Below are 18,464 nucleotides of genomic sequence, written 5' to 3' on the forward strand. Positions count from 1 at the left end.
TGTCTTGTATACGTGGGCCTTAAAGGTCGAATAGACCGGCCTTTCCATACAGCATGCAGTGATATGTTATCCATTAGTTGGTGAGGGCTAGGGTAGGACAAGTCATATCTTTATAAGCCCATGATGTGAATGAGGAAGATGCCCTCCTCGTTTATTACGGTAGGGGCCAAAAAGATTCTCGGAAAGTCTTTTATTGCTTGACTCGTTGGAAAGCGACATTACAATTATCTGCTTTGTGAGAACAGCATAGGACGACATACGGTAGGTAAAGTGAAGACCGGTTGCGCGGACAGAGAGCTGCGAGAAAGAGCAGCTAAACTGACGACGAACGCAGACGTCGTTCCTATGGGGGCTTCATCAAGCAATGGTACCACTCAGTCTAATATCCAAAAGCCTACGACAATCGTGAACCAATGTAGACTAATGACAAGACGTCATTCCAGCACTACGAAAAGAAAAATTGGTAGAATCGTCACTCACAACTCAGGTGACCACCGATAGCAAGCCACAAAAGCTTGAACACTTGAGCATCCCTCCCCACCGCAAACAATCGCAGAGAAAACAACGTAACCCAACCTTTTCGAAAGCGTTAAATGCTATTGTTAGGCACAAAAAGAGTTCTTGTAATTCTTTTGTACGTACGAAATTATACAATCCAAATGAAAGGAAAAAAGATAGAAGTAAATCCTAAATCGAGTTAACTCCCTAGAGCCACTGAATAATTACTCATGAGACCACTTTTTTTTCAAATGTCAACAGGAGGTCGGGTTTCATTTTTTGTCCTGAGGTTGAAGATTAGGTTGCATCCGTTTCGACTCCTAGAAAAAGTCGAACCTCAAGCATCCGGATTCATAGCGGCCACGTCACAAGACAAGCTTCTTGTAAGTGATTGAACGCCACAGCAGCGAAGCACGCCGGTAAGAAGGGGGATAGTTGAACATTTATCAGCTGATGAACCCGGAGATTAGACTGCGCTCTCAGTCCATAGGGCGTCAATTTCAACACGAGTCGAAAATGAGCCACTGCAAAGAACAAACAGATGTTTCCAAGTGAAAAAGCGAAGAGTAATATCATTTGACCCGGGGCCTTTTACTTGCAACACCAAAAGTAACTTCCCATCTGGATATCGGGATCCCGAACAATCGCCACGTCCCCCTATGAAACTTGTGAAAAGAATGTGATAAGCAGATGCTCTTCAAAGTTAATACGACAGCCGCAGGAGCGTACCGCCAGAGTCCGGAAAGACCTCAGTGAAACCCTCCTCAAACTTTTTCAATCTGCTCTCTATCTACCGTTCTTCTACCCCCGTTTCGCAGTTGATCGAAAAGTCAGTGCGTCCGATAGCCATGGCCTTGCTGGCAAAGGTCATACCGACGCGATCGTCCACATGAAAGCCTCGTTCTTCGCGCAGCGAAACAATGTCAAAATGGAGACAATATAGGGGGAATTCTCATTATGCAGTGCACGAAGACACCGGTCAATTTAACCCGGAAATGTGCCTGGGGTTCACTCCGCAGAGATAGTAGCTGCCTCTTTCGAGGGAACGAAGGTCCCCAACCAGTTGAGATCAGACATGTGGCCCGAGATTCAGTAGGTGTAGTGGACCGTCAGTTTGATGGCGAAGCTCGAGTAATATCGCGCATGAGTCTAGGATTTACCCAGCTTGTGAGATCATAACCTATCCTGTGGCTAGGAAGCATACCGTAGGCTTTCAATGACATCAATCTCATCACCTGCACCGACCACATGGCAGCGCAGGAAGCAAACACTGCTCAACGCCGCCCTCTTTGGATTGGACCATTGCTTCCGAGCTCCACTTTGCACGGTGTGCTATAATAGAGGTAAAGACATGGTAAGTCAGCTGGCTATAAAGGCGGCAGATTTGCTCTCTACCTTTCCCTCACCAGTCCACCAACTCTCGGTTTGGGTTTCAATCCTTCTCCTCCTACCTACCAAAAAGCTCAATTTACAATGAACACTTTCATCACTACCCTTGTTATGCTCTTCGCCCTCTTCTTCGTTGCTCTCGGTGCTCCTGTCGACTCGAGGGATGTGTTCGTTCCGCCTCTGTTGACCCCGACCACGGGAGCAACTCTGAAAGCCGGTCACACCTATGAAGTTACATGGTAAGGAGGACAGTCTTGGACTTCAACAGAAAGTCGTCGCTCACTATGGATTTGCATAGGGATACTTCAAAAGCCCCCAAACAAATTACCAACCGAAAAGGTCGTATTATTTTGGCTTTCAAAACACGGCTCGTCGGCCTCAGTATGTCTCGTGGTGGCTGATATTTGATACAACGTGCTGAGATCGTCGACAGGCAGCCCTCTTGCTCAGGACTTTGATATTCTCCTCGGAAAGTTCAATGTCACTGTCCCTAAGAACACGGCACCCGGCAAGGACTATCAACTCGTTCGTAAGTACCATCATCTGTGGGAGACGCGTTCATTCTAACTTACACGCACTCAGTCATGGGGGATTCTGGAAATTACGGCCCCAAGTTTTCTATTGTCGCGTAGTTGAACTGAGGTCAAAAACGTGTTGGAGTTGAATCTAGACCCGGGCGCTGACCGGCATATCATTGATAAGGACTCTACGGCTTCGTTCCGCTTTGCTTCCACGGACCTTGTATTCTTCCGGACTCCAATCTTCTGAGAGGACAATTATATCCTCTATTACTGTATCATAGTACATTCTGGCTGGACTTTTCCGCATATCGTACACCTTATAGTTTTGTAATTTTCTGTCGAGTCCCATGATTGATGTTTGTATTCATGTTTGATATTGGGTGTGCGAAATCGGAGCACATGAGCCTGAGTTGTGGAGTGACCCTGCCGATCGCCTGCTGTGCATATTCCAGGGGTACGGTGAGGAGAGGATAAACGACATGATAAAGTCCGAAATCTGACCTGACTTGTTAATAATTAACTGAAGAACGTCAAATTGAATCGAATTGACAAGTGGTGGGTTTACAAATATAAGTGACTTGGAAGGCAGCCTGAGACGATGGCCACATGGATCAATTCTATTTCTGGTCCACAATGCCCACACCACTCGTAGGTTCAACGTAGCTCATGCTTTAGTCCTTTAGTGAGCTAGGCGAGACTGCAGGACGCCTACTTACTACTGCGTTCTCCTACTTACGATCCGCCAATGTCCCGTCCATGGCCGATCCGCGCAGAGAAGAGCTCCACCTGAGCAGATGACGGGTAGTCAGACTCGCCAAGACCTGCCACTTGTCATTCTGCTCGACGACCCGTCACATGATGGCTAATAGCCGGACTACTTAAGTCACAAACATACGACATGTCCTCCTTGAGAGTCCTTCTCCCACCATCCCCGCCTCCCCACTGACCTATCGACGATGCTCGCTTTTGCTGCCCTTTTGTTTTCGCTGCTCCTTTCTGCGGTCCTGGGCTTCCCCCTCGCTCAGCGAGACGTCGTCAACCCCACCATCACTGAGCCACATGATGGCACGGTCTGGGTCGTCGGCGAGAAGGAGATGGTGACATGGTATGCTAGCTTTCCACGCCAACGTTGTTTCATGGTTGACTGACAATACCTCTAGGAAGACGGACAATTTCCCCCCAGACTCCCAAATCACCAATCCAGAAGGGCGTGTCATTCTCGGACACCTGGAAAATGATAGTCTGAATCTTCAACTTGGTAGGTTATCATTCTTAATAATGGCCGTGCCACATGATCTGGCATCTATCTATCATTCATTGCTATATCTGCTTGACGTTGACGCTAACTCAATTCGGCTTTCCCAGACCACCCTCTTGCCGCAAACTTCAGCATTCGAGATGGCCAAGTTCAAATCACAGTACCCGATGTTCCCCCTCGTGAAGACTACATCATCGTTCGTAAGTAGCATGCGCCACTTTGCTGGTAGCGGACTAAAGTTTTTGTGTAGTGATGGGTGATTCTGGCAATGCCAGCCCAGCCTTCGCTATTACGGCTATCAAAGGCTCGGGATCTTCTTCTGTCTATGACCCGACATCAACCAACCAGCCGTCTACGACGATTGGTTCTACCTCTGCTATCATCACAGGTCCATCCCCTCCTACTGCTACCACCCCCACCGTCAGCGAACCAGAGGCGACAACTGTTCCAGATCCTATGTCCATGATCGTTTCAGAGTCGATGCCAACTGTATCGAGTTCTTTACCTGACTCCGTCCCTGCACCCTCCTCGTCTGCAAGCGACAGTACGACAACTGCTCCCGCAGCTGAGTCTCCTCAGCCCGTTTCGACTGGCGGTGCATGGTCTGCGCATAATGCCAAACTGTGGTCTGTTATGGCTGCGCCTGTGGCTTTCTTGTTCTTGCTCTGAGCCACTTGAGGTATACATCAGCTCTGTCAAGATCTTTGGAAAGCCCCTCATGTCAACATGATGTTTTACGCTGGTTCTCTGAACCATGACTAGCCTTGCATGACCGCTCAAGATCATGGCTACTCGTCCCCTCCGAAAGGGTCTCTCATCTCAGTTTAAAAATTTAAAAAGTTCTAGCCTGGCATCTCATTCGGACTCGTTAACGATCGCATCATTTGTCTCATGAACACTTTTGGCGTTTTTTGTTTTGTTTTGTCCCGCTCGTGTACTATAGGATATCTGTTCTCCCCTACCCACCTTTTCACCACGCAGACATTGGCTTTTTCTCGCTTTCGCTATTCCCAATTTTTTTTTTTCGACTTTGTCTTTGTCTCTTGAAACGGGATTTTTGCTGTTGTCTGCTTTGATACCTTGATTCAACTTGTGGCCAATGTAGCATGTACTGTTACCTTGATTCGTATACGAATTACCAAAAGCAAAACGAAAAAAATTAGGACCACTTTGGAATTTGATTGCAATGATTTCTCGCTTGTTCATATCCATGTCAACGTTCACGTCAGGGATTATAGAAATAGGTGATGCATCGAAGTCTGTCTAAGCTCGTCTAATTGATGACACTGAAGATTACATTTAGCTACGCTATTGGTTTCGGGAGAGCTTCTTCTGTGGCATCTTCTATCTTCGAGTGTGACGGTCACTTAAAAAAGTAGATTCTGCACCTTTCCAATAAATGGATATCTATCTTTTCCTCTATGTCTGGCGTGACATGAAGAAAGTAAATCTTTGGGTTAGGCGAAGGCTATTTATTATAATCGAGCAGATCGCGTTAGCGCTCAATAAGTAATGACATGTGCATCAACATGTGTTTTCTGGATGATGATCTTGAGGTATCGGGTTCTAATAAATTAAGGTTGTTAAATTAAGGTTGTTTTATTCGAGTGCTCTTCTGTACTTATATCAAAGTGAGTAAATAAGTAGAATGCGGTTGGTGCAGTGAGAGGAAGAAGGGATACGGTCAGGTGAGTTAGAGTATTGGATTTTTGTTTGACGCGTCTTTCTGCAGATGTTTGACGCTGGATGGTATCTCTCACTTTGAAATTTTTCAATACTTGACTTATTTTTGTAGTTACTCGGAGTTGTTGGCATTCCGTTTGCAGTGTATGCAAAATGAGGGTTTTCTGCTACACAATTATGAAGACTGGGACAAAAGATCCAGCCTGAGGGCCGGGGTTGGCTATATGCGCCATGTATACAGCAATCTGAAAATTCTGATACTGAGGTGGCTGATAGGAAGAGTGATATGATCGTCAATAGTTGATACATACTGTTGCGTAAAAGAAAACCAATCTTTCTTCTCCCCTCCTTTTTTCTCTACTAGTATCACTTCCTTCACTACTTCAACTTTGATTTTGGTTCTTCGATGATATCGAATCAATAAATTATCGGTGTTATCGTGTAGCGGTTATCACTTCAAAATTCTTTAATATCTTGAAACCCAGGTTCAATTCCTGGTAAGTAGTGCCTTCCAACAATCAATCCTCCCGGATTTTTTTTTGTTTTTATATTTCGAGACCGGTGGGATTATGGTGCTTTTCGAGGGGCTATTATGTATATAAAAAGTGAATATATAGACGCGGCTGGCGCAATTGAGCCAAGTACCGTGAGAGGAAAAAAGGGTGATTTAGAGTATTGAAGTTGTGTTCAACACATCCATCTCTCAGTTTCAAAAAAGTTTCGATGCTCATTTCTTTGTTACTTTAGTCATTCACATCTCGTTTTTCGCGCATGCAAGAGGGAGTTTCTACTTACACAATTACACATGAAGACTGAGAGGAATCATACAAGATTGGGCTTAATATATGCGCCATAACATACAACGACTCAATCTGGACTTTGAGGTTGGGATGAGCGACGTCTATGTCGATGGCTTGATTAATTTTCAAAGGAAACACGATACAGACTGTTAAAATTGAAAAGTACCCCAAGTTTTGAGAGGAATCATCGTGTCATGGGTAGATAACTTTTGTCAATTGTCGTACTTGAAAGAAACCAATCTTTCTTCCCCTCCTTTTCTCTATCCCTTCTTTCCTCGATAATTGTGAATCTTATCAGATAATACATTATCGGTGCTATCGTGTAGCGGTTATCACTCAGGATCCTCAATATCCTGGTAGTGCCGTTCGGACAGAATTCCCACGATTTTTTTGTTTATATATCTTGAATAATTTATAGAAAAGGTACGAGAAAAAAAAAAGTGACCACTGCAGGACTCGAACCTGCAACCTTTTGGTGACATTCAGCGATCGAAGCCAAACGCGCTACCATTGCGCCAAGTAGCCATTATTTGAATGGTTCTTTGTTTATCTATTAGATATCATTGTTTTGTTACTAAATTCGAATGAATGCAGTCTCCGGGCAAGTATAAAGAAACACTACTACTATACATATTTTTTTACGGGTTCCACGGTGCCCCAGATTCGGATTGACATGGACACCATATCAGAAAAAATAAACAATGCCGTTTGACAGATAACCTGAGTCAGGGCAGGAGGCTTTTGCTGATTAGAAAAACATGATTGAAGATTCGTAACATGATCAACTTCTTGTTGATATCAGTGATGGTTTATATATGGTTAAGAAGACACGGTATGATGTACTGGGAGTATTTGCTGTTTTTAGGGATCATCGGGTGAAAGGTGGTGAATTCTCGGTGTGCATGTGCGTGTATGTGTATGTGATGTCGACGGTTTTCTCGTTTAAGCGATCTGTACATACTTGGAATAAGCTATTGAATTTCGCGTCAACTTTGTAGCCAGCCGGCTCCCCGCCTTTTGCAAATTGCTTTCATTGGCCGATTGTTATCCATACCTGTTTAAAAGCTTGACCTGAAAGGGGATACTATAGGGAGATGCCCGCGTTGATATCCGTCTACATCCGTTTCAGTAATTATATTCAAGTGAACACAAAAGTCTGATGGAAAAGAACAGTCCAAAGATTCGTTTTTTTTGTTATGTTCTTTCGGGTTTGTGAGAAGAAAATCGCATATAAGTGTGTTCAGGAACTTTTTAGTTCTAATCAGACTGAAAAACTTGACGTTAGAGCATTGACACGGGAAGCCGACATCCCCGATTTTGGCACTCAAAGTATGTTGCTAAGTAAATTAAACCGAACTGACGCAGGGAGTGCAACGTTTTCGAAAATACTGATAGGGAATTAAGGGGTTGTTTGAATTTGAAAAAAAAAATGAGGATACGGCATGGGGATGTAGTGACGGTTCCTTTTTTCCTTAGTTTTTATTTTTTTTTCGTCATGCGGAAGATGCATGCAGAGATGGGACGACGGAACTTTCCGCGAAGAGGTCCTCGATGGCCATCATGACTGCGGAGTGGCTGAGAGAGATGATCGATGCAGACAGAGTGGGCTATTTATAGCTGTATCAGGGAGTAGTTAGAGCCGATCCGCGGAGATGCCAGATGGGGGCTGATGCGGTGATTTAGGCGTGCACTGGATGGGGCAAGTACGACCACAGAGGAGTTGGCGGTCGACGGGGGTGTGCAGGGCGAAGAGCCGGGACGCGCACAGAGATACGGTAAGCCTCGGGGTGTGAGGCCAGCGCGGTTGGAAGGGTGAGTGGGAAGGAATGTGATGGGGCGGCATGATTGGCAGTGATTAGTCATCAGTCGGCTGTGCCCCCTCGTCTTCGTCTGCCCCTTCCTCTCCGGAAAACACGCACCATGTCCGACTCTGCCCAGCGTCCAGCAAAGCGGCCGCGCAAGGCTGAGGACTTTCCCCGTGAACTCCCCCCACAACGCCCTCCACAGCACGACCCCCAGCCGCACATCGACCACATCTTTATTGCCGACGGCCTCCTCAACAAGAAACCCGGTGGAAAAAAGGTTCGGTGCCCTCTTAATTCGCGAGCCTGATCTCTAGCTCACCTTTGCGTATCAGGCCCCCCTCTCCTGCTGCGAATGCCGTCGGTGAGCTTTGATAGTCTTCTCTTTTGCCAGTTAGACGCAGCTGATGCCTCTTCACAAGACTCAAGCTCAAGGTTTCACGTCTTCATATCTAAACACACTACACCATCTAACCCGCCTCTTATTTACTCAGTGCGATCGCAATTTTCCTTGCGCCTCTTGCAAGGTACGGAGCGTTGATATAGTCTCGCGTGTTCGCTCCCCTCATATACCTTTCCTCCCAGAAACGAGGTTGCGCCGAAATATGTCCTGACGGTCAGCGACGCCCTTCAATGCCGTTGCGCAATTGGCTTACACGCTCGAATCTATAGGTGTTCTCGTGTCTGGAAAGGGCACGCGTTTTATTCTCGCAAACACAGAACAACTACACTCCAAGATTCAAGAAATGAGCGACCGAATTCGCAATCTCGAGGACGCAGTTCGGGTCACCAACCCAGGTTCTCCTCTCCTGGCTACTGATCTCATGTCCATCAAGAGCACTATGGGTCTTTACTCCAGCAATGGTGGACAGGAAAATGATGGTCGGAAAACCAACAATGTTCCGTCGGACGCTGAACACCACAGGACCTTGAATACAGGCAAGGCCCCCGCTGAAGACTCCGCAATGCGCGTCGACTCGTCCTTGTGTACCGCCAAGGTACGTCATTCCGTCAATCCCATATATGCGTCCCTTAACTCAAGTCCTCATTTAGGGTAATACAATTACTTTTGATCTGACGGCGATACAATCCGATATCAGTCACCTAAGTTCTTCTTTCCCCCTGTCCAGCTCGTATCAAAATACGCCAGAACGTAATGTTGCAATGCGAGAGCACATTCGCTCTCAGCTACCGTCGCGTGCTGAAGCTCAGCGACTTTGGGACCAGGCCCGGCGAAACGCACTCTGGCAATACAATCCCCATCCCTCTGTAACTTTCTTCCCTAACCTCCTGCACCACATTTACTCCTCTTCTTCGGACAAATCACCGAAACCTATTAGAGATATCGATCCCCGTCGCTTAGCTCTCCTATTAATGATCCTGGCGGTGGCATGTGTCGTCGACGTTCCCTCTACTTCCGACTCTCCTACTGGCTCGTCAAACCAGTCGGCATCTTCCAACCCTATGCACGCAGCCCACCTTGAAGCAGAAGCACGAGCGTCTCGATATCATGATCTCGGCCGTGCCTCCCTGTGTGAAATTCCAATAATGGAAGAGACTAATGTGGATACCGTTCTTGCGTTGTTCTATGAAGTATGGTTTCTTGCTGTCTGGAGTGACGGGAAAAAGGCTGTTGGAGAGGCGTGGGGAATCATGGGACTTGTGGCAAAATTGGCACAAAGCGTAAGTGATTGCGTTCAGATTTTTTTATCATAAACTGACCTCCGGTACCGAATAGATTGGTCTACGTATGTATACAGCCATCACAAAAATTTCGCATGACACTGACGTGTTGGAATAGATCGCGGTGGAGGAAAATCAAAGGTAATACCGGAGGAGGTAGAAAAACGGAGGGCGCTATTCTGGGAACTATTGTATCTTGATGCCAGACTGGTGAGTTTGGGAGTGGAGGCGTCCAACTTGGTTACCTTCTAATTACCTTTTCAGTCGTTGTCTCTTGGCCGACCTCCTTCATTGTCGATTCACCATATGGATTGTCCACGGCCGTCTTATGCCCCTGATGACGAGTTTGAACTTTGCGAGTCACCACACTATTGTAAGCATCTGAACCATTTTTGTTAGTGTCATCGTGTTCTGATTAGGCTTTCAGTCCAGGAATGGAAACATACTTCTTATCAGCAATTCTTAGTCCCGGTGCTCGACGCCATTTCCAAGCCAGGGCTTGACTACAAATCAGTACTTGAACTGGACCGGCGTATTCGTGACTTTGCTGTACCGCTTCCTTTGAGAAACAAGGAAAAGTGTGCGTCAAGAAATATTGCTTTACAGCGAGCCTCTATGGGTACTGCAGTTGAAGCTGGTGAGCTCTTCCGACCTTCCATAAATTCCCGACAACTGTCAACTGTCAAATGTCAATCAACAATATTAATACTTCAATTAGTGTTACTTCAGCTCCACCGATCATACTTTATTCGCGCTCTCAGTGGGCCCGAAGAGGCTTTTAATCGACGGCACAAATATGCACCATCCGTCGTAGCGGTGTTCTTGAGTGCTTCGAGGATGATAGCGACCATTCAAGAACTTTTCCAGAAGGAACCGGAGCTGACGTCGCGAATACTTTGGTATTGGTCGAATGCGTTCTCGGCTGCCGTAAGTCGCCAATCACTCCTTTCAGCTGTGATTTTGATCGGAGGTGTTTGTAGATCGCTTTGTGTTTGTTGGTATCTAGAGCGCCTTTTACTTGTTTGTCGCCCGCGGCCCTACAGGATCTGCAAAGGGCAAGGTTGTTGTTCAGAGCTGGGAAGGAGATATGTCCTCGAGCTTCTCAAGTTCTCGTCAGTATCTCAAAGTTAAAAGCGGTCTTCAAACACTGATGCTCACCGATGTTCTATATAGCCAATACTAGAAACCATGGTTGATAAGGCCAATGACATATACTTCCGCTGGTCAAACGGGCAAGAACTTCCGACGATTGTTCTTCGCCATATCACGGAGGATGGCACTTCCTATACCGCTGGAGATGAACATGATAACGAACGTCGATCGCCTTCTGTTCCACCGGAGGATGCCTTCTTGTATACCCATCAAAGTTTATCGCAATGCATCGCGGAGGTGCATCAAATTGCAAGAACCATGTTTCCGTTGAGGAAGCCTTGTAATTGTTCCAATCGAGCGGCACACCAGCCGAATACGAATGGAACGAATAGTATCGGGAAGCAGGGTGTTGCTGTTCCTCCTAATAGTTCAAGGTCGAGTCCATCTACGACGATGATGGCGCAACCAGACTGTCCACCTTCGCATGAATGGAGTCCGCCGCCGATTATTAATGGGGCGTCTCCTGTTTTACCAGAAGCTCCGCCCGTGGGTTATATGGGAAGCGGGCCTGCTGTGGGGATTGGGTATCCGACGTATAACAGGAATGGGAGGATGAATGGAACATCTTCGTATTCGAGTTTGTCGGGGAGTGGGATGAGTCCGAGTCCGAGTCCGCCGGTGTATGGACAACAACATATGGCGGGTGCGACGTTTGCGAATGGGACGCCGACGTATAATGGATATAATACCAATGGTGCTTCTGGGGGGATGTATAGTCCTTCTACGGCCAGTAGCGCTACTGTTTCGTATACCAAGCCGAATTCTCCGACTTATGCGACACCTACTGCACTTTCACCTTCGACGTCGCAAGTTCCTTTACAGAGTCATTATTCTCAACAGCAGCAGCAACAACAACAACATCTTTCCTCACCTGTGCACTCTAATAATACTGGCCCCGGGTTTTATACGTCTGTTGCTGTGTTACCTGCATCTGGACCACCTGTGGCGCTTCCGCCTCCATCATCGAAACTTGCGATGATGGATACGATTAATTTTGAGTTGGGGGCGTTGAGTGCGAATAATGAACAAAGTTTTATGGTGTTTTATTAGGATGGTTTTTTGGGTGGAGGGTTAGGATGCTGGGGGGGGGAGGGGTTATATGTATGTGGAGTTTTTGCGGCGACTTGGCGGGGTTGGAGAGAGAGACAATGTAAATGATGCAGGGCTCTCTCTGGCAGTTTTGTTGACTGCGAACTCGTCGGTTGGTTGTTACAGGGAAGAGACGCGTATGAGGGATTTTGTTTCGTAATGCTTATACCGTTGCATAACGGACGTGTGTGTGCGCGCATAAACTCCGGGGGGTTGGGGATTGGGAAGGGAAGGGGAAAGAGATGGGTAATGATGGGGTTTGGATTCTCCTGATCTTCGAGAAAGGCAAATTTCGATTTTTTTTGCTTAATTTGGTCAAGAAGAGTTTGGGGTGCGTGTTGATGGGCTGTTTCTTTTGGTGAAATGAAGAGTCGAGGCTTTGAGGAGTGGTTCACGATAACGTTCATCCCTTTGGCATCGGAGAGACGAGTTGAGAAGTTGAGAAGTTGGGGGTGGGTGTTTCTCTTTTTACTGTTTTAATTTAGATGTTTGGGATAGTTGGATTGTTGTTCATTTTCGCTCTGTTTTTTGTTCAATCTCCCCTTATAATGTTTTTGTTGTTGTTGTTGAAAAGAAAAGATTTATTGTTGTGCATGTTATTTATTTCTGTTTTTTGTATTAATTAGCAGTTTTTTTGTGTAGATGTAGCTTTGGTAATAGTGATTAGGATTTGGGGCAGTTGGTGAGAAGAAATAGAGTAAGTGGTTCAGGTGCTTTTGACGGTTTGACGCTGGGGAAATGATCAACTGTTGTGATCGGATGATCGGAGGACGGTATGATCGGGTTTATGATGAAATGGGTTTGAGGCATAAGTACAAACAAACGGCCTTTACGTTGAACACTTAATCGGCCTCGGGTTGCGACGACTTTTTGCCAGGGCACGCGCGATTTAAGAAAAAACTTGTTGAAAGGGCAAGCGGGCGTTTTACATTTGCGTGGAGGAAAGAAGCTGGAAGCTGTTGGTTGTTCCGATATAAGCGGTGACGAGGTGGTTTATTGATTTGGAGAAGACTCAAGTGTTTGATTGAGTTGAGGGAAGAAGACTTGACTCAATACGCTCGGGTGTGAAAAGGTTATTTTGTTTGCTTTGCTTGCTTGGTTATTGCTTACCTTACTATTAGGGAGCTGCGGGGGCAGCAGAGGCAATGCTGCAGGAATTATCGCATATGGATCGTATAACTCAACTTCAGGATGAAATCCAACAAGTGAGTTCCGTGTGTTGTGTATTGTGTTCTCTCTCTTTTTGTTGTTTTGTCTAATGTGTATTCAACACTTTTCAAGATTCTGGTTATCATGTCCAACACGATAGGGTATTTGACGACGAAATCGAATTTTGTGCAGGTTTCACCTGAAGTGCCGATTACTAAACAGAGGAATCCGGAGAAGTATGATGAGAGTGAGGTTTTTGAGGCGAATAAGAGGGAGTTGGTTATGGATTTGATGGTCAAGGCGAAGCAGATTGATTATTTGATAAATTCGTTGCCGGAGCCTGAGCCTGAAGAAGCACAGGTGAGTTTCAGCAGCTCATGTGTTTAATTTATTCTTGTTTTTTTTATTGATGATTTTGTGTAAACAAGGCAAAGAGATTGGAGGTGTTGGAGGAGGAGATGCAGATTGCGAATGAGGAGTACGTCAAGGCTGTCAATCGCGCTAGTGAGTTTTTCTTTGTTGGAGAGTCTGTATGTTGAAAAGAAGTTTGATTTCGGCGTCGTTAGGAAATCTGCATTCACAGGTCTCTGAGGTACTCAAGGTGATGCTGTCCGAAACGGACGCGGATCTGATTGCAGACCGAGTTAGTGGCTAGGAACATGGCGATCATTTTTTTATACATATATGTTTTTTTTTGGTTTTTTTTTCGTGACGGGAGTTGAAAAATCAAGAATTTTCTGTTTTTGTATTGTGCTTTGCAGGGTGGAGGAAGGTACTAGTAGGGTCAACGGGCAAAATGTCCGACCGGATCGTTGTCCGTGTGTAGCCCTTATTTTCAAACTAATAGGCTGAGCTTTGTTCTCTAATGAGCAAACACTTTCGGAGAGTTCATTCGGCGCCCAGAAGCTAAGAGGATTGCGGAAGTCACGGGTCAACAAAGAAAGCCTTTCTTCTTTCTTCTTTACTCTCTTTCTTTCTTACTTCCATCTCTTTCCCTCTCTCGCTTTTGTTCTCATCGTCGTCTTTCAACCGTTTCGTTCACTGTGACACGGCGCTTGGTATTTTTTTTTAGTAGTCTATTGACATGCTACCGAACGATTCGGGGTACTCGAGTCGTCCAAACAAGCGACCTAGGGGGTCAGACTCTGTTTCTGGACAACCTCTTGATGCCAGTCCCTCCAGTGGGCCCTCTGCTCTTCCCATGAGCGACGATCACCATATGGCTAACCTATCTCAACATGCACCCAATGTTCCTGGACCAAATTCCAGCCTCGGTCCTCCCCCTATAGCAAGGCCGAGAAACGACGATCGTAGCCGCAAACTCTCGTGCAAAGAATGTCGAAGGTATGTTACCTTTCGTCACCCCTTCCCCCTCCTCTCCGTCGTTCTTACACAAGACTCCTTGCAACAGGCTCAAACTGAAGGCATGCTTCACTTACCGATTCTGACGGACACCCACTGACGGCAGTTTTATCGTACAGTGCGATCGTGTATTTCCTTGTCAGGTACGATTATGTTTTTCGTGTAATTTCGATTTTATAATGCCGCGAGTGGGCTGTGTGCCTTTGAGCGGTGCTAACTGTTCGATTTCTATTTTCAGTCGTGTGTTAAACGGGGTTGTGGAAGCCTCTGTCCTGAAGGTAAAAGTCTCATGCCCAGCATACTTGCCGTCCCATTCCTTATCAACCAATTTAAAAATCTTTAGGTGCCCTGACGGCCGGACGTGGAAGTCGGTAATAACGCTTTCTCAGCCACCGTTACCCTGTCCGATTGTTTGGGCTGATAGAACCATTTTGGGATTACTCTTTCAGGTTTATTCTGGCGAACACGGAACAACTGCACGATAAAATCTCGGAACTCAGTGATCGTGTTAGGCAGCTGGAAGAGGCTTTAGAGCAAGTTCAAGCACAATGTTCGAATCAACGACATCCTCTTTTGGCGCCAGACCTACTCAAAATCAAGACATCACAAGAACTGTATGGGACGACGCCATTTCCACCACCACCTGCCAATGCCGATTCGTCTGCAGTTCCGTCATCCTCTACGAGACAAACAGAAGGTCTTGGAGAATCCGTCGGTGCACTCTCGCTATATCCGCCTACACCAATCAAATTCGCTAATCAACCCCTCCAAATAACCGACCCCGTTTCGTCGAATTCAACATCTGACCGTCCACGGTACACGACTCCACCGGAAGTGGCGTCTGACATTTTGCAACTCAGTGCAACATTTCCATTCCCGTGGATGGTCGATTTGAGTATGCGGAAGAGGATTCGGGATGCACTTCCGCCTCGCGAAGAAGCCGAGAGAATATGCAATGAAGCCCGGAGTAATGCACTTTGGCAGTACGTCAAATTTACATATTCGAATCTTTTTGGCTCCTTCACCGCTTTGGTATTCTTCCGCTTAAGGCTGGTTTTTTGTTCCGCAGCTCCAATTCATTTCCTGCTTTGGATGCTTTAGATATCTTGTTGCGTGTGAAACATCACTCACCTAGATTGACAGGTTCAATCTCGACACGGCGGAAACCTTCCTTCCGAATTTGCTGCATTATTGTTATGAAACCCCCGTTGAAAGTTTGAGCCCTCGGAGACTGGCACTATTGCTGATGGTGCTCTCTATCGGCTCGTTAGTAGATCTAAATCAACCTCTAGGTTCGTTGCACGGGGAAGCGTATCACCATCTAGCGAGAGCCTCGGTTTGTGAGATTCCGTTGATGGAGGAGCCTGATTTCGATGTGCTGCACGCTTTGGTGAGTTTGAAATGCTGGAAGGGGAGCGAAAAGTAATCTGACTTGAGTTTTCTTTTCTGGTTGCTCTAGTTTTGCATGATTTATTATCATCTTATTTTCTCTGATAACAAGAAGGCAGTGGGGTACGCTTGGAATCTAATGGGTTTCGTAGCAAAATTGGCACAAGGAGTAAGCATGTATTTATCGTCAATTTTTATTACTTTTCACATATTTTTCTATCGCAGCTCGGCCTACGTATGTTTTCCTTTCAGTAGAATCTTATCTCTGTAAATAAGTAAGCATCGTCGTACAGATCGTGACTCTACGCGGGGAGGGAAACTTATCCCAGAAGAGCATGAGAGACGCCGTGCGATATTTTGGGAACTTCTCAACATGGATTGTCGCATGGTATGTCAGTTTTCCTTCGACCGCGTAACTGTTCTAAATTAAAATCTGTGTGGGTGTTTGTGTACTGCTACTCCAACTCTTGTGTATTTCTTACTCCGATTCTCCTTTTGGCATTGGACTTGCCATTTGAAATTTGTGATATTCATCTTTTCTGATGGGGTCTTGCGGATTACTTTTTTTTTGGTTTTAGTCCTTGTCACTCGGGCGTCCACCTTCAATATCTCTCGCACATGTGGATGTCGCGCGTCCTTCATACGTTGGTGCAGGGATATATGTCCCTCGAGAGGAGATTGTTTGTGAGTGATGCACCTTGCGTTTCGACGAATTAAATTTCTTATCAACGTTTTCTTCATATGTATCTGCTGTGCGCCCCTGTATTTGGTATTTATCGACTGGACGTTTTCACTTCCACGAACGGCCCATGCTTCGGATGCTGTTGTCATTTTCAACCTGGTGATCGCTGGTATTCAAACCCTCCCTCTCTGTGCTTTCTTCGCCCCTTCACCCAACGCACCTATTACGTTGAATCAGATCACAATTGGAAGAACGATTTCTTCATCGAATGTTTGTCACCTATTCTCGAGGCGATGACGAATGCAAAACAACAGATTGAATATGACCAACTCCTGGCGCTCGATCGATCTGCTCGTGATTTCTACGTCCCTCCAATATTGGGTGAATTGGAAAACAGTACAGAAACCCCGAGATTTTTGGTCATGCAGAGAGGGTTGGTGATTATGGGACGTGAGATTGGTGCGTCCTTTCTCTCTCTTTCTCTCTCTCTTATTTCATAGGTCATACCCAAATTAAAATGCAATTTACAGCGCTGTTGCAGCTGCATAGACGATATTTCACGCAGGCTATGAATAGCCCTGAACCCTTCGATATGCACCATGATTATGCACCATCCGTACTTGCGACGTATCTAAGCGCTTCAAACTTGATTGCTGCGGTTGAACAGTTGTATGAAAAAGAATCACAGCTGAGCGTGAGGTTTTTGCATTTTTGGTTTAATGTCTTTTCGGCTGCTGTAAGTGGGAAAAGAATAGATAAGCTCATGGCTTAATTGACTTAATCCTGATTTCGACAGGTGATGCTATCGCTTTTCATTTCCCGTGCTCCGACGACACCTCTTGCAACTTTTGCGGTTCAGGATCTAGAAAGAATATGTCGTTTGTTTAGGAGGGCTACAAATTTACCTTTGAGCGCAAAAGTCCTTGTACGTAATTCTTCCTCTTCCACGGATCTTGTCAATGATTTTTTTCCGCTCCTTGTTAGCCACATATAACAAAACTCGCGGAGAAGGGTCGGCTTAGCCTCCGACAAAATATGTCTTCACCATCGCACCTTGCGGCTGGCAATCCATATCCGGTCACGCTTCCAGCATCATTCGATCGTGCACATCGTATACTTGGTGAACATGCTGATCATATGAGGCTCACTGCGCCCGCTGTCCGTTCTATTGATAACGGGGCAGGCGGCAGAGGGGCAATAACAACGAATACCTCTTCTTCATCCAGTACTCGCACCAGTCTCAGTCCTTCCATATCCAGTGTAGGTGCCGGTGCGACGGGAATATTGAGCAGTAAACATTCGTCGTTGCAAGATACCTTGCCGGATATTTATCATTTTTCGAGTTTGGGCGTCGGTGTGGAAGGAAGGTATAGTTTCACACCGGCTACGAGTATGCAACAACAACAGAAAACGAATTTATTTGTGCCGTCGTCACCTAGAATTGGGGAGGATGAGAAGTTTAATTTTGATCATGGAGCGTTGATGGCGGAGTTGGAGGAAACGAGTTATATGGCTTGGTTTTGATTCTCTCTCTTTGCTTTATCACTTTCTTCCTTCGTCTCTTGTTGTCTTCTGTTCCGGAGTTTTGGGGGTACAGATCGACCCTAGGGCTTTCTTACTTTGCGCATGCGTTGCTTCCTTCTCTCTTTACTTCCATTTTTTATACTTGCCCGCGTCGATAGAGATCATATCGTTGAAACTCATGCTGAATTGTTGTGATGATGACTGGAAGTACATCTGCTCTTTTCCGTCTCTCCTTTCCCAGTCGTTGTTGACTATCTCGTTGTTTTTATTGTCCATTTGTTACGCTTTTTTCCCCCATGTCTTTGATGATTGGTTCTCCTGTGGTTGGAAGTAAGTTACAATTAATCTGTGATATAGAGCCATTTTTTCGCTGCTTCATATTGGGTTAGGGAGAGGAATTTGAATGAAAATATTGGGGTGGCGGCCTTTCAATTCATTCCTACCTGGGCTATTAGTTTCAGTCTAGCAAGTTACATAGTAAAT

General features: G+C 45.9%; 6 protein-coding genes and 1 non-coding gene across 7 annotated transcripts; 6 read left to right on the forward strand and 1 right to left on the reverse strand.

The window, feature by feature from the left end:
• The first annotated feature begins 1,861 nt into the window (after positions 1-1,861).
• Positions 1,862-2,815, forward strand: AGABI2DRAFT_137092 (hypothetical protein). Its single transcript, XM_006462328.1, has 4 exons — positions 1,862-2,126; positions 2,186-2,268; positions 2,321-2,416; positions 2,470-2,815. The coding sequence occupies exons 1-4, from the start codon at positions 1,972-1,974 to the stop codon at positions 2,517-2,519; spliced, it is 384 nt and encodes a 127-aa protein (XP_006462391.1). The 5' UTR covers positions 1,862-1,971; the 3' UTR covers positions 2,520-2,815.
• Positions 2,816-3,220: 405 nt separating this feature from the next.
• AGABI2DRAFT_193549 (hypothetical protein) lies at positions 3,221-4,871 on the forward strand. The gene is made up of 4 exons (XM_006462329.1): positions 3,221-3,513; positions 3,569-3,666; positions 3,774-3,866; positions 3,917-4,871. Exons 1-4 carry the CDS (start codon positions 3,365-3,367, stop codon positions 4,333-4,335), a joined length of 759 nt encoding a protein of 252 aa, XP_006462392.1. The 5' UTR covers positions 3,221-3,364; the 3' UTR covers positions 4,336-4,871.
• Positions 4,872-6,590: 1,719 nt separating this feature from the next.
• AGABI2DRAFT_t76 lies at positions 6,591-6,674 on the reverse strand. Its single transcript has one exon. It is a non-coding gene; the product is annotated as a tRNA-Arg (tRNA).
• Positions 6,675-7,643: 969 nt separating this feature from the next.
• On the forward strand, positions 7,644-8,883 carry AGABI2DRAFT_137096 (hypothetical protein; the record flags this gene model as incomplete). Its single annotated transcript, XM_006462330.1, has 6 exons — positions 7,644-8,231; positions 8,287-8,315; positions 8,374-8,386; positions 8,446-8,478; positions 8,537-8,567; positions 8,624-8,883. Coding segments are annotated over 6 exons (334 nt in total), but the record flags the coding sequence as incomplete, so codon positions are not given.
• Positions 8,884-8,978: 95 nt separating this feature from the next.
• AGABI2DRAFT_223664 (hypothetical protein) lies at positions 8,979-12,196 on the forward strand. The gene is made up of 6 exons (XM_006462331.1): positions 8,979-9,638; positions 9,753-9,844; positions 9,899-10,007; positions 10,062-10,561; positions 10,615-10,746; positions 10,808-12,196. The coding sequence occupies exons 1-6, from the start codon at positions 9,116-9,118 to the stop codon at positions 11,834-11,836; spliced, it is 2,385 nt and encodes a 794-aa protein (XP_006462394.1). The 5' UTR covers positions 8,979-9,115; the 3' UTR covers positions 11,837-12,196.
• A 505-nt stretch (positions 12,197-12,701) lies between these two features.
• AGABI2DRAFT_193554 (hypothetical protein) lies at positions 12,702-13,742 on the forward strand. The gene is given in 6 exon segments (XM_006462332.1): positions 12,702-12,947; positions 12,997-13,080; positions 13,157-13,384; positions 13,453-13,528; positions 13,591-13,712; positions 13,723-13,742. The coding sequence occupies 4 exon segments, from the start codon at positions 13,021-13,023 to the stop codon at positions 13,677-13,679; spliced, it is 453 nt and encodes a 150-aa protein (XP_006462395.1). The 5' UTR covers positions 12,702-12,947; positions 12,997-13,020; the 3' UTR covers positions 13,680-13,712; positions 13,723-13,742.
• A 271-nt stretch (positions 13,743-14,013) lies between these two features.
• On the forward strand, positions 14,014-18,173 carry AGABI2DRAFT_223670 (hypothetical protein). Its single transcript, XM_006462333.1, has 15 exons — positions 14,014-14,368; positions 14,436-14,448; positions 14,506-14,529; positions 14,625-14,664; positions 14,730-14,757; positions 14,836-15,369; positions 15,530-15,776; positions 15,846-15,944; positions 16,001-16,010; positions 16,069-16,163; positions 16,354-16,459; positions 16,695-16,916; positions 16,988-17,193; positions 17,254-17,382; positions 17,442-18,173. The coding sequence occupies exons 1-15, from the start codon at positions 14,109-14,111 to the stop codon at positions 17,979-17,981; spliced, it is 2,553 nt and encodes an 850-aa protein (XP_006462396.1). The 5' UTR covers positions 14,014-14,108; the 3' UTR covers positions 17,982-18,173.
• Positions 18,174-18,464: the final 291 nt, after the last annotated feature.

Source organism: Agaricus bisporus (genome assembly GCF_000300575.1).
Source record: "Agaricus bisporus var. bisporus H97 unplaced genomic scaffold AGABI2scaffold_7, whole genome shotgun sequence".
In the NCBI taxonomy this organism is placed as follows: domain Eukaryota; kingdom Fungi; phylum Basidiomycota; class Agaricomycetes; order Agaricales; family Agaricaceae; genus Agaricus; species Agaricus bisporus.